Source organism: Pelophylax lessonae, assembly GCF_965119305.1.
Source record: "Pelophylax lessonae genome assembly, chromosome: 5".
In the NCBI taxonomy this organism is placed as follows: Eukaryota; Metazoa; Chordata; class Amphibia; order Anura; family Ranidae; genus Pelophylax; species Pelophylax lessonae.
In genome coordinates, this window is record NC_138772.1 from 556006949 (window position 1) to 556020289 (window position 13341).

Genomic DNA, 13341 nt, shown 5'->3' on the forward strand with positions numbered 1-13341 from the left:
TGTACTCCCTACTGTCCAGTGATCCCTGCACCTCCTCTCTTTAAGGAATTCTCACCTGGTTTTCCACCCTTAGTTCCCAGCAGTTGTCTGCTCAGGTGAGTCCGAGAACTGCAACCTGGGAAATTGTGTGCAGTGCAACCCATCCCCACCATCAGGAGCTCTGTACAGGAAAAGGTGGTTCCTTAGACTCTGTCTGCACCTTTCCGAGGGCCCTCACCTCCTCTGTACCTGCGGGCAGGCTGGGCTCCCCCCAGACAGTACCAACAGGTGTCCTCATTGTCCTAGACTCCGCATGTACACACAGTATACAGAGTCCCTGGCACTGCCAGTCTACAGTATCTCAAAGTAAGTACACCCCTCACATTTTTATAAATATTTTATTCTATCTTTTCATGTGACAACACTGAAGAAATGACACTTTGCTACAATGTAAAGTAGTGAGTGTACAGCTTGTATAACAGTGTAAATTTGCTTTCCCCTCAAAATAACTCAACACACAGCCATTAATGCCTAAACCGCTGGCAACAAAAGTGAGTACACCCCTAAGTGACAATGTCCAAACTGGGCCCAATTAGCCATTTTCCCTCCCCGTTGTCACGTGACTCGTTAGTGTTACAAGGTCTCAGGTGTGTGAATGGGGAGCAGGTGTGTTAAACTTGGTGTTATCGCTCTCACTCTCTCATACTGGTCACTGGAAGTTCAACATGGCACCTCATGGCAAAGAACTCTCTGAGGATCCAAAAAAAATGATTGCTCTACATAAAGATGGCCTAGGCTATAAGAATATTGCCAAGACCCTGAAACTAAGCTACAGCACATTGGCTAAGACCATACAGCGGTTAAACAGGACAGGTTCCACTCAGAACAGGCCTCGCCATGGTCCACCAAAGGAGTTCACATGCTCAGGATCATATCCAGAGGTTGTCTTTGGGAAATAGATGTCAGCCAGTCAGTGCTCAGACCATACGCCGCCCACTGCATCAAATTGGCCTGCATGACTGTCATCCCAGATGGAAGCCTCTTCTAAAGATGATGCACAAGAAAGGCCGCAAACAGTTTGCTGAAGACAAGCAGACTAAAGGCCCATACACACGTACCGATCGTCGGCATACAAACGTCGGTGGACGAAGGATCTGCCGATTGTACGCGTGTTAGTATGGTGCCTCCGACAGATGTCTGCGCACAATCCGCGGACAAAAGTCTTTCGTGCAAACATGAAAATATTTGTATGCCGACACCAGAACGGACGATTGTTCGCCTGTCAGTACACAATTCGGCCGACAGACCGCAGATTTGCAAGACTGGGCATGCTCAGAAAATAGAAAACACAGGGAAAGTTAACCATTACATGACATCACTTCTGCAGTCGGCGGACAAAATTCTTGTGCTGTCCTTGTGCTGTCTTTGCACTTTTCAGCAGACACCGACATCCCGGGGAGAAAAGAGGAACATTTGTAAGCCGACCATCGGTACGTGTGTACGGGGCTTAAGGACATGGATTACTGGAACCATCTCCTGTGCTCTGATGAGACCGAGATAACTTATTTGGTTCAGATGGTGCCAAGCGTGTGTGGCAGCAACCAGGTGAGGAGTACAAAGACAAGTGTGTCTTCCTACAGTCAAGCATGGTGGTGGGAGTGTCATGGTCTGGGGCTGCATGAATGCTGCCAGCACTGGGGAGCTACAGTTCATTGAGGGAACCATGAATGCCAACATGTACTGTGCAGTGGCGGCTGGTGCTCAAAATTTTTGGGGGGGCGCAAACAGAAAAATGTAATAGGCATTGATTTGCGGCAAAAAACGCTGTAAAAAATTGCGTGACTTTGAGGTAGCAAAAGTGTGAAAGGGGCCTTCAGTAATTAAGGTATAGTGTGCCCCCTTTCAATGCAGAGTGACCAGCGTGCCCCCTTTCAATGCACAGTGACCAGCGTGCCCCCTTTCAATGCACAGTGACCAGCGTGCCCCCTTTCAATGCAGTGACCAGTGTACATGCCCCCTTCAATGCAGAGATCAGCGTACATGCCCCCAATGCAGAGACCAGCATACATGCCCCCTTCAATGCAGTGACCAGCATACCATTCCCCCAATGCAGTGACCAGCGTACATGCCCCCAATGCAGTGACCAGCGTACATGCCCCCAATGCAGAGATCAGCGTGTGTGCCCCCTTCAATGCAGTGACCAGCATACATGCCCCCAATGCAGTGACCAGCGTACATGCCCCCAATGCAGAGATCAGCGTGTGTGCCCCCTTCAATGCAGTGACCAGCATACATGCCCCCAATGCAGTGACCAGCGTATATGCCCCCAATGCAGAGATCAGCGTGTGTGCCCCCTTACTTACCTGGAGCAGCAGCGGCGGCGAACGGCTTCTCCTCAGTCCCGGTGACCGGCTGGGCGTCTCCTCCAGTCCTTCCGCTCCCGCCTCCTCCTCGGCCAATGGCATGGGGTTTGCCTTGCGGCCAATCAGGAAGCGCGTATCGGGCACGCTTCCTGATTGGCCAGGAGGAGGATCGGTGTGACAATAGTGAATTTTCATTCGCTGTTGTCACACAATGGGTGGGCTCGGGATGCACTGCTCTGCGCCCCGGGTCCACCCTTTCTATCGCCTCTGGCTCTAATCAGGTGATGCCAAAAAAAAAAATCCCCATTGAACTCCATGTGTTCGGCGCCCCTGCATGCAGATAAGGGAGCCTTGGATGGGGGGGCGGCGCCCCTGCGCCCTCAGTACACCGGCCGCCACTGTTACTGTGACATACTGAAGCAGAGCATGATCCCCTTCCTTCAGAGACTGGGCCGCAGGGCAGTATTCCAACATAACGACCCCAAACACCTCCAAGAGGACCACTGCCTTGCTAAAGAAGCTGAGGGTAAAGGGGATGGACTGGCCAAGCATGTCTCCAGACCTAAACCCTATTGAGCATCTGTGGGACATCCTCAAACGGAAGGTGGAGGAGCGCAAGGTCTCTAACATCCACCAGCTCTGTGATGTCGTCATGGAGGAGGGGAAGAGGACTCCAGTGGCAACCTGTGAAGCTCTGGTGAACTCCATGCCCAAGAGGGTTAAGGCAGTGCTGGAAAATAATGGTGGCCACACAAAATATTGTCACTTTGGGCCCAATTTGGACATTGTCACTTAGGGGTGTACTCACTTTTGTTGCCAGCGGTTTAGACATTAATGGCTGTGTGTTGAGTTATTTTGAGGGGACAGTAAATTTACACTGTTATACAAGCTGTACACTCCAGACATCTCAAGTCTCCCGCAAGTCGCGGAAGACTCCGGCTTTCCGCCCTGAGCTCACGGACACCCGCGAGCTCAGGGCAATATCCCGGTCACAGTCAGGACTCAGGAGCATCGATGCAGAGTGTCAGCGCCTGTGCAGTGAGAGTTAGAACACCCGAAGGAGCCGCTGTAGATCCGGCTCACAGGCGGAGTGATATGATCACATACACTCCGCCTGTGGGAGGAGCGGCAGAGAGGAAGTAGAAGCTTTGCTCTCTACTTCAGCCGCATCTTCCACTCCAGAGGCTGTTTGGCGCGCGCTGGATCATCGGACACAACACTGACCAACTCTGACCTAACCTAAAGCCAGAGGCCAGCACAGACAAGAGAGCAGCACCAGTGACCAGGTCAGTACCAGCACCAGTGACCAGGCCAGTACAGTACCAGCACCAGTTACCAGGGCAGCACCAGTGACCAGGCCAGTACAGTACCAGCACCAGTGACCAGGGCAGCACCAGTGACCAGGCCAGTACAGTACCAGCACCAGTGTCCAGGCCTGTACCAGCTCCAGTGACCAGGCCAGTACCAGTGACCAGTACCAGTTACCAGGGCAGCACCAGTGACCAGTTACCAGGGCAGCACCAGTGACCAGGGCAGCACCAGTGACCAGGCCAGTACCAGTGACCAGTACCAGTTACCAGGGCAGCACCAGTGACCAGGCCAGTACCAGCACCAGTTACCAGGGCAGCACCAGTGACCAGGCCAGTACCAGCACCAGTTACCAGGGCAGCACCAGTGACCAGGCCAGTACAGTACCAGCACCAGTGACCAGGCCAGTACCAGTGACCAGGCCAGCACCAGTGACCAGGCCAGCACCAGTGACCAGGGCAGCACCAGTGACCAGGCCAGTACCAGCACCAGTGACCAGTACCAGTTACCAGGGCAGCACCAGTGACCAGGCCAGTACCAGTGACCAGGCCAGTACCAGCACCAGTTACCAGGGCAGCACCAGTACCAGCACCAGTGACCAGGCAAGTACCAGCACCAGTTACCAGGGCAGCACCAGTGACCAGGCCAGTACCAACACCAGTTACCAGGACAGCACCAGTGACCAGTACAGTACCAGCACCAGTGACCAGGCCTGTACCAGCACCAGTGACCAGTACCAGCACCAGTGACTAGGCCAGTACAGTACCAGCACCAGTGACCAGGCCAGTACCAGCACCAGTGACCAGGCCAGTACCAGCACCAGTGACCAGGTATACTGATTTCATTTTATTATTCTCTGGTTGTGTTAAATTGGAAGGGGGGGGGGGGTGCGGCGGCGTGCGTGGGGGGCACCTCCCTGAAATGAGTTTTTGCAGGTTGGGATGTCTGTACACTCACTACTTTACATTGTAGCAAAGTGTCATTTCTTCAGTGTTGTCACATGAAAAGATAGAATAAAACTATTTACAGAAATGTGAGGGGTGTACTTACTTTTGTGAGATAATGTGTGTATGTGTGTGTGTGTATATATATATATAGCTATATATAGAGAGAGAGAGTATACAGAGTCTCTGGGTAGGCGGGATTTGCTGGCCGTTAGTAGGGAGTGTCTTTTTTACTTTCACTTTCTTTTCTCGGTTGCAGATTGTTCAGTGATCTCCTCCAGGAATCCAGCAGATCTCCGTCTGTCACTCAGGGGCCCCAGGCAGTGGAGGGGACACAGGTGAGTGGGTGACTTCTTCCTCTGGGGTCTGATAAACACAGAGAAGGGGGGAGGGGGGATCTGATACTTCTTAACATTTCCTGAACTCTTCTGTTACATTGTATCACCATGACACCTCCGACTTCCTAAATGTGAGCTTCCCTTCCCCCACACAACCCCGACATCAATCTGTGTCACCAAAATCAAACTGTGCTCAGAGCGAACATTTCCTTCAACCGTCAGTCCACAAACATGTCCCTTAACTGTCAGTCCACAAACATGTCCCCTAACTGTCAGTCCACAAACATGTCCCCTAACTGTCAGTCCACAAACATGTCCCTTAACTGTCAGTCCACAAACATGTCCCCTAACTGTTCGGTCCCTCCTCAACTGTCCCTCTTCCCTCCATAACTGTCTCTCTTTCCTCCATAACTGTCCCTTTTCCCTCCCCGACTGTCCCTCTTCCCTCCCCGACTGTTCCTCTTCCCTCCCCGACTGTTCCTCTTCCCTCCCCGACTGTTCCTCTTCCCTCTCCGACTGTCCCTCTTCCCTACACGATTGTCTCTCTTCCCTCCATAACTGTCTCTCTTTCCTCCATAACTGTCCCTTTTCCCTCCCCGACTGTCCCTCTTCCCTCCCCGACTGTTCCTCTTCCCTCCCCGACTGTTCCTCTTCCCTCCCCGACTGTTCCTCTTCCCTCCCCGACTGTTCCTCTTCCCTCTCCGACTGTCCCTCTTCCCTACACGATTGTCACTCTTCCCTCCATAACTGTCTCTCTTTCCTCCATAACTGTCTCTCTTTCCTCCATAACTGTCCCTTTTCCCTCCCCGACTGTCCCTCTTCCCTCCCCAACTGTCCCTCTTCCCTCCCCAACTGTCTCTCTTTCCTCCATAACTGTCCCTTTTCCCTCCCCGACTGTCCCTCTTCCCTCCCCAACTGTCCCTCTTAATCCCCAACTGTCACTCTTCCCTCCATAACTGTACCTCTTCGTCCCCCAACTGTCCTTCTTCTCCCCCCCCAACTGTCCTTCTTCTCCCCCCCCAACTGTCCTTCTTCTCCCCCCCCAACTGTCCTTCTCCCCCCCCCCAACTGTCCTTCTCCCCCCCCCAACTGTCCTTCTCCCCCCCCAACTGTCCTTCTTCTCCCCCCCCAACTGTCCTTCTTCTCCCCCCCCCAACTGTCCTTCTTCTCCCCCCCCCAACTGTCCTTCTTCTCCCCCCAACTGTCCTTCTTCTCCCCCCCAACTGTCCTTCTTCTCCCCCCCAACTGTCCCTCTTTCCAACACGACTGTCCCTCTTCCCTCTACGACTGTCCCTCTTCCTTACACGACTGTCCCTCTTCTCTCCATGAATGTCCCTCTTCCCACCATAACTGTCCCTCTTCCCTCCTTCCCCGACTGTCCCTCTTCCTTCCTTCCCCGACTGTCCCTCTTCCCTCCTTCCCCGACTGTCCCTCTTCCCTCCTTCCCCGACTGTCCCTCTTCCCTCCTTCCCCGACTGTCCCTCTTCCCTCCTTCCCCGACTGTCCCTCTTCCTTCCTTCCCCGACTGTCCCTCTTCCCTCCTTCCCCGACTGTCCCTCTTCCCTCCTTCCCCGACTGTCCCTCTTCCCTCCTTCCCCGACTGTCCCTCTTCCCTCCTTCCCCGACTGTCCCTCTTCCCTCCTTCCCCGACTGTCCCTCTTCCCTCCTTCCCCGACTGTCCCTCTTCCTTCCTTCCCCGACTGTCCCTCTTCTCTGCTCCATCCACAACTGTCCCTCTTTTCTCCATAACTGTCCCTCTTCTCCCACACACACACAGTCTGATGGAATTGCAGTGATGCTGCTCATATTTCTTCCTGACAATGCCACACTGAGCATTATGAGTGAGTGATCTGTCTTGTGTACAGTGCTCCTTCCAGACAAGGCAACGCTTAGAAGGCCCTCCTCCTGTCCCAATGGGACGCAACTTTCACACTGAAGTCACTAGGGGGCGTTTTGAAGTCAAGGGATGCGATTTTGTATTGAAGGTAATGGATGTGATTTTGTATTGAAGGTAATGGATGCGATTTTGCATTGAAGTTAATGGGATGCGATTTTTGCATTGAAGTCAATGGATGCAATTTTCACACTGAAGTCATTAGGGGGCGATTTTGCATTGAAGCCCCTAGGGGGCGATTTTGCATTGAAGTCAATGAGACACAATTTTGCACTGAAGTCCCTAGGGGGCGATTTTGCACTGAAGTCAATGAGACGCAATTTTCACACTGAAGTCATTAGGGGGCGAATTTGCATTGAAGTCAATGAGACACATTTTTGCACTGAAGCCACTAGGGGGCGATTTTGCATTGAAGTCAGTGGGATGCGATTTCTCTTTAGTTCATCGATGGACACAGTTCCTGTCATTCTTGACCATTGGATTATACTGCCCTCTACAGGAGTAGGACACTAGGCAGAAAAGACTTCTGGCTACACCCATAGGCAGTCCCAGGGGGTATAATCCCTCCCCCTGCTATAGTTTTTTTCTGCTGGGATCTCTGGTCCTGGCAACATTTTTGTATAGAAATTTTTTTTCTCCTGGATTTTTCCTGTGAGATCTACAATCAATTGCGGGACTGGGCAACGGGTTGGATAATTTAGATCCAGTAGTCACCCTAGTCTGGCCAGCGAGCGCTAGGTCGACCGCCACAGGCCCCACTGGACAGGGGACTGGCCTGTAAGTTAAACGTCTAGGGAGGTCGCATACGACCGAGTCTCAGCCGAGTCGCAGCGTTCCTCCTGGCCGACAGCACCCCCATTTCGATGGAGTGGAGCGATGCCCACCTGGTTCCTGGTATGGTGAGTAGCTGTCCCCCCTCTACCCCTAGAGGGTTTTGGGGTGGACATGGGCCCCTCCTTGGGACGGTCAGACCCCCGGGTTCCCCTCCTCACAGGCACCCCCCTCTTGTTTTTGCTGAGCCCCTCAGCCTGCCCCCCCCTCCACATACATTGGGGCTGTTAGGGCGGCCTGGTCACTGGCCTGGGATGGGGGCAGGGCGCTAACTGGCGATAGGGGGTGCACCGCCAGCGACCGGATGATTGACTTTGCGGGGGGGAGGGGTTTATACTTGGTGGGATCCTGCCTGGATCTTTCCTTGAGGCCCAGTCTCCCAATTCTGGGTCCCTGTATACCTCGTGGCCCCATACGGGGCTGCCATTTTGTCGTAGCCTGTGTATTCCTATACACGACGGCCATGTTTGTGTAGTCCTGTGGCCATTTTCTTGTGGTTTGGCCTTGCAAATAGCGTCGGCCATCACAGTGGAGCTCTGTGGGTTGCGATTTCAGCGGTGGGAGCCCCTCCTTATCCCCAGGTGTTGAATCCTGGATCATTTAGCTTTCTGATCGGCACATGTAGTGCAGATTCTCCTGGTGGTTGCGGGTGCCTGTGTCGGCGGGTGGTTAGTCTGGTGGGGTCCTCTCCCTTTCTCCTGAGGAACGCTCTGTACCTTGTGCTTGGCGACTGGGTTGTGCTGCCAGCACCGTGGGGTTGTCCCTTAGCAGTGTGTTACACTTTTTTGTGGGGTCCCCCTAGTTACTCATGAAGTCTTTGGAGAACATCTCCCCACCTGATCCCCTCTCTGGGGCTGCGGGGCCCTCCAGGTCCCATCCATCCATCCATGCACTGATGGCGGTCCTGGAGTCCCTTGTGTTCCAGGTGGAGGTGGCTTGCGGGCAACGGGCTAGCAAAAAGCACCCCCTGCCTTCTGAATCTGATTCAGCCGCCGCAGACGTGGGTCACCCTTCTGGGTCTGCGACCATGCGCCTGGAATCCTCTGATAGTGAGGATGATTCCTCCACGTCTGCGACCATGCATGAAAAGTCGCTGGTGCACAGTGGCGGCTGGTGCTCAAAATTTTTGGGGGGGCCCAAACAGAAAAATGTAATAGGCATTCCTTTGTGGCAAAAAACGCTGTAAAAAATTGCGTGACTTTGAGGTCACAAAAGTGTGAAAGGTGCCTTCAGTAATCAAGGTATAGTGTGCCCCCTTTCAATGCACAGAGACCAGCGTGCCCCCTTTCAATGCACAGTGACAAGCATGCCCCCTTCCAATGCAGAGATGCCAGCGTGCCCCCTTTCAATGCACAGTGACCAGCGTGCCCCCTTTCAATGCACAGTGACCAGCATGCCCCCTTTCAATGCACAGTGACCAGCGTGCCCCCTTTCAATGCATAGATGCCATCATGCCCTCTGTGCGAGACCAGTGCACTTTCCTCACATCTGTGTCTATCTCCTGCCTCGCCCTGCTCTTCTTACTGACATGGGTGATGACAGTGGCCAGCCTCTGGGTGAGCTCTCGGTGTCCAGCGGCGGCTCGCGGCTTCTTCAGTTCCCCGGTGTGGCGGCTTCTTTTCAGTCCTCTCGGCTCCCGCCTCCTCCCCAGCCAATGGCATAGGGTTTGCCTTTCGGCCAATCAGGAAGCACATATCGGACGCGCTTTCTGATTGGCCAGGAGGAGGATCCGTGTGACAATAGCGAATTTTCATTCTATATTGTCACACAATGGGTGGGGTCTGGGCGCACTGCTCTGCGCCCCGGGGCCACCTTTGCATCACCCTATTAGAGCCTCTGGCTCTAATCAGGTGATGGAAAAAAAAAAGCCCCATTGAGCTCCATGCGTCCGGCGCCCCTGCATGTAGATTAGGGGGCCGGACGCTTGGATAGGGGGGGCGGCGCCCCTGCGCCCCCAACACACCAGCCGCCACTGCTGTTGGATGCACTGATTGTATCCGTGCGTGAGACCCTGAAGATGGAGGTTCCCTTTTAGCACTCACAAGCATCCAGAGTGGCAAAATTGTTTCGTTTCCCCATCTATTTTAACAGAATTGTCGCTAAAGAGTGGGGATGGCCAAAGCGGGTTCCTAAGCGCTTTACTAGGCGTTACCCCCTAGGAGAGTAGTCCCTTCTTAAGAAATGGACTGTCCCACCGGTGGTGGACCCTCCGGTTTCCGGATTGAACTAGGCAACCATGATTTCAGTTGAAGAGCCCCTGGTCTTTAAGGACCCGGCTGACCGGAAGGCGGAGGCTGTGACCCGCAATATGTACACTGTGGCTGATTCGGCAATGAGGCCGGTATTCACAATTGCCCTGATGTCATTAACTCCGACCGAGTGGGCTCCTAGGCCGTGACCTGGAAGGAGAACAGCTCCCCCCTGCCCTTGCTGAGCTGGCGGACCAACTGGTCCAGGGGTTGCAGTTTATTTGTGATGCGTCTTTGGATGTGGCTCCTCTGATGGCTCTCCTCTCTGTTTCGGCAGTGGTACTTCAGTGTGTCTTTTGGCTCAAAAGACTTCTAAAAAGGCCTTGGCTGATTTCCCCTTTCAAGGAGATTGTCTGTTTGGAGCTACCCTGGATTACCACATTAAAGGTCTCACGGGGGGAAGAGAACCTTTCTTCCGCAGGCTACTAAGGGCAAGGAACCTCTTCGTAGACGTGGACCTTCCTTCTCGGCTCATAAGACATTTTTTTGTCCCTCAGGGTTAAATGACAAGGGCTCAAAGCCTTTCAGGGCCTCCCCTGGTGGATCCAAACAACCCTGGTCTGGCAAACCGAGAGCGGGCTTCTCAGACCCGCGGACAAGGCTCCTTCTGCAAGAAGGTGCACCTTCACTCATATCGGGGGTGGAGGGACGTCTTCGCTGGTTTCCGGACCCGTGGGCTTCCCTGGTACAAGACAAAGTGGGTCCACAAAGTAATTCAGTCCAGCTACAAGAATCCAGTTTTGCTCTTATCCCCCAGCAAGGTTTTTTTCCTTCCAACTTCTTTCGCCATATCGGTTAGAGGTCTGCTTGGCGGGGGTACAAGACCTGTTCCTTCAAGGGGTGATTGTCCCGGTTCCGACTTCAGAACGTTTTCAGGGTGTTTACTCAAACCTGTTCACAGTTCCCAGGAAGGAAGGCAAAGCGCGTCCAATCCTGGACCTCAAGGCGCTACAGGTGCAGAAGTGCATTTATTCTGTGACACATTTTTTACCAAAAAAATGGAAATTAAAATTTTAGTTTTTTCTATTTTGTGCACTAAAATTCATCTAAGCGTATTTTTTTACTGAACATTTGTGTTCCATAAATGGCTGTGCGAGTTATCATGTGACATATAAAATGGCATATTATATTGTGTTTATGTGCACTAAAATTAATTTAAGTGTTTTTGTTCCTGCAAATTTGTCTTTGAAAGTGTTGCACAAGTACCATGTGACAATAAAAATTGCAACAGCCAGCATTTTATTCTCCAGGGCCTCGGCTTTCAGAAAATACATCATGCTTGGGGGGTTCTAAGTCATTTTCTACCAAAGAAATTTTGATTTTTAACATATGTGAAAAATGTGAGGAAGTGGTGAAGTAGTGTGCTCTGTAGGAGGTGGGGGGGAGGGTGTAGGGTGAGCGTAGGAGGTGAGCGGTTTGGGGGGGGGGAGTGTAGGAGGTGAGCGGTTTGGAGGGGGAGTGTAGGAGGTGAGTGGTGTGAGGGGTGTAGGAGGTGAGTGGTGTGGGGGGGGTGTAGGAGGTGAGCGGTGTGGGGGGGGGGGGGTGTAGGAGGTGAGCGGTGTGGGGGGGAGTGTAGGAGGTGAGCGGTGGGGGAGGGGAGTGTAGGAGGTGAGCGGTGAGGGAGGGGAGTGTAGGAGGTGAGCGGGGGGGGGAATTGTAGGAGGTGAGCGGGGGGGGAGTGTAGGAGGTAAGCGGTGGGGGTGGAGGGATTGTAGGAGGTGAGCGGTGGGGGGAGTGTAGGAAGTAAGCGGTGGGAGAGGGGAGTGTAGGAGGTGAGCGGTGGGGGGGAGTGTAGGAGGTGAGCGGTGGGGGGGGGGATTGTAGGAGGTGAGCGGTGGGGGGGGGATTGTAGGAGGTGAGGGGGAGATTGTGGGAGGTGAGCGGGGGGGATTGTAGGAGGTGAGCGGTGGGGGTGGAGGGATTGTAGGAGGTGAGCGGTGGGGGGGAGTGTAGGAGGTAAGCGGTGGGGGGGGAGTGTAGGAGGTAAGCGGTGGGGGTGGAGGGATTGTAGGAGGTGAGCGGTGGGGGGGAGTGTAGGAGGTAAGCGGTGGGGGGGGGGAGTGTAGGAGGTGAGCGGTGTGGGGGGGATTGTAGGAGGTGAGCGGTGGGGGGGGAATGTAGGAGGTGAGCGGTGTGGGGGGGGGGGGAGTGTACGAGGTGAGCGGTGTGGGGGGGGAGTGTAGGAGGTAAACGATGGGGGTGGAGGGATTGTAGGAGGTGAGCGGTGGGGGGGAGTGTAGGAAGTAAGCGGTGGGAGAGGGGAGTGTATGAGGTGAGCGGTGGGGGGGAGTGTAGGAGGTGAGCGGTGGGGAGGGGATTTTAGGAGGTGAGCGGTGGGGGGGGATTGTAGGAGGTGAGGGGGGGATTGTGGGAAGTGAGCGGGGGGGATTGTAGTAGGTGAGCGGTGGGGGTGGAGGGATTGTAGGAGGTGAGTGGTGGGGGGGAGTGTAGGAGGTAAGCGGTGGGGGTGGAGGGATTGTAGGAGGTGAGCGGTGGGGGGGAGTGTAGGAGGTAAGCGGTGGGGGGGTGTAGGAGGTAAGCGGTGGGGGTGGAGGGATTGTAGGAGGTGAGCGGTGGGGGGGAGTGTAGGAGGTAAGCGGTGGGGGGGGGAGTGTAGGAGGTGAGCGGTGTGGGGGGGGGGGTGTAGGAGGTAAACGATGGGGGTGGAGGGATTGTAGGAGGTGAGCGGTGGGGGGGGAGTGTAGGAGGTAAGCGGTGGGGGTGGAGGGATTGTAGGAGGTGAGCGGTGGGGGGGAGTGTAGGAGGTAAGCGGTGGGGGTGGAGGGATTGTAGGAGGTGAGCGGTGGGAGAGGGGAGTGTAGGAGGTGAGCGGGGGGGGGGGGGGATTGTAGGAGGTGAGCGGTGGGGGGGATTGTAGGAGGTGAGGGGGGGGGATTGTGGGAGGTGAGCGGTGGGGGTGGAGGGATTGTAGGAGGTGAGCGGTGGGGGGGAGTGTAGGAGGTAAGCGGTGGGGGGGGGGAGTGTAGGAGGTAAACGATGGGGTGGAGGGATTGTAGGAGGTGAGCGGTGGGGGGGAGTGTAGGAGGTGAGCGGTGGGAGAGGGGAGTGTAGAAGGTGAGCGGTGAGGGTGGATTGTAAGAGGTGAGCGGGGGGGGGGATTGTAGGAGGTGAGGGGGGGGATTGTGGGAGGTGAGCGGGGGGTGGGGATTGTGGGAGGTGAGGGGGGGGATTGTAGGAGGTGAGCGGTGGGGGTGGAGGGATTGTAGGAGGTGAGCGGTGGGGGGGAGTGTAGGAGGTAAGCGGTGGGGGGGGGAGTGTAGGAGGGGAGTGAAGAGAAGGTGAGTATGTACAGCTGAAGGGGGAGGGGTGAGGTTGATGATCTGAAAGGAAAAATGTGAACAACTGCACTAGACCAAAGAAAAAATTGTGAAGCTGCAACTTCAAGTGTGACCGACACCTTAAAAAACAATATAC

General features: G+C 54.5%; 1 protein-coding gene and 1 long non-coding RNA gene across 2 annotated transcripts in view; both read left to right on the forward strand.

Moving 5' to 3' along the window:
* LOC309556750 overlaps positions 1–13341 on the forward strand; it is a 489144-nt gene that overhangs the window by 1435 nt on the left and 474368 nt on the right. The gene's annotated exons all lie outside the window — the stretch shown is intronic.
* Positions 293–13341, forward strand: part of LOC309555662 (uncharacterized protein) — a gene marked incomplete at both ends in the record, with an annotated part of 24226 nt that continues 11177 nt past the window's right edge. The window contains 2 exons of the mRNA XM_082257694.1: positions 293–345; positions 4854–4932. Of these exons, the coding sequence (XP_082113820.1) occupies positions 293–345; positions 4854–4932 (132 nt within the window). The remainder of the gene's footprint in view (positions 346–4853; positions 4933–13341) is intronic.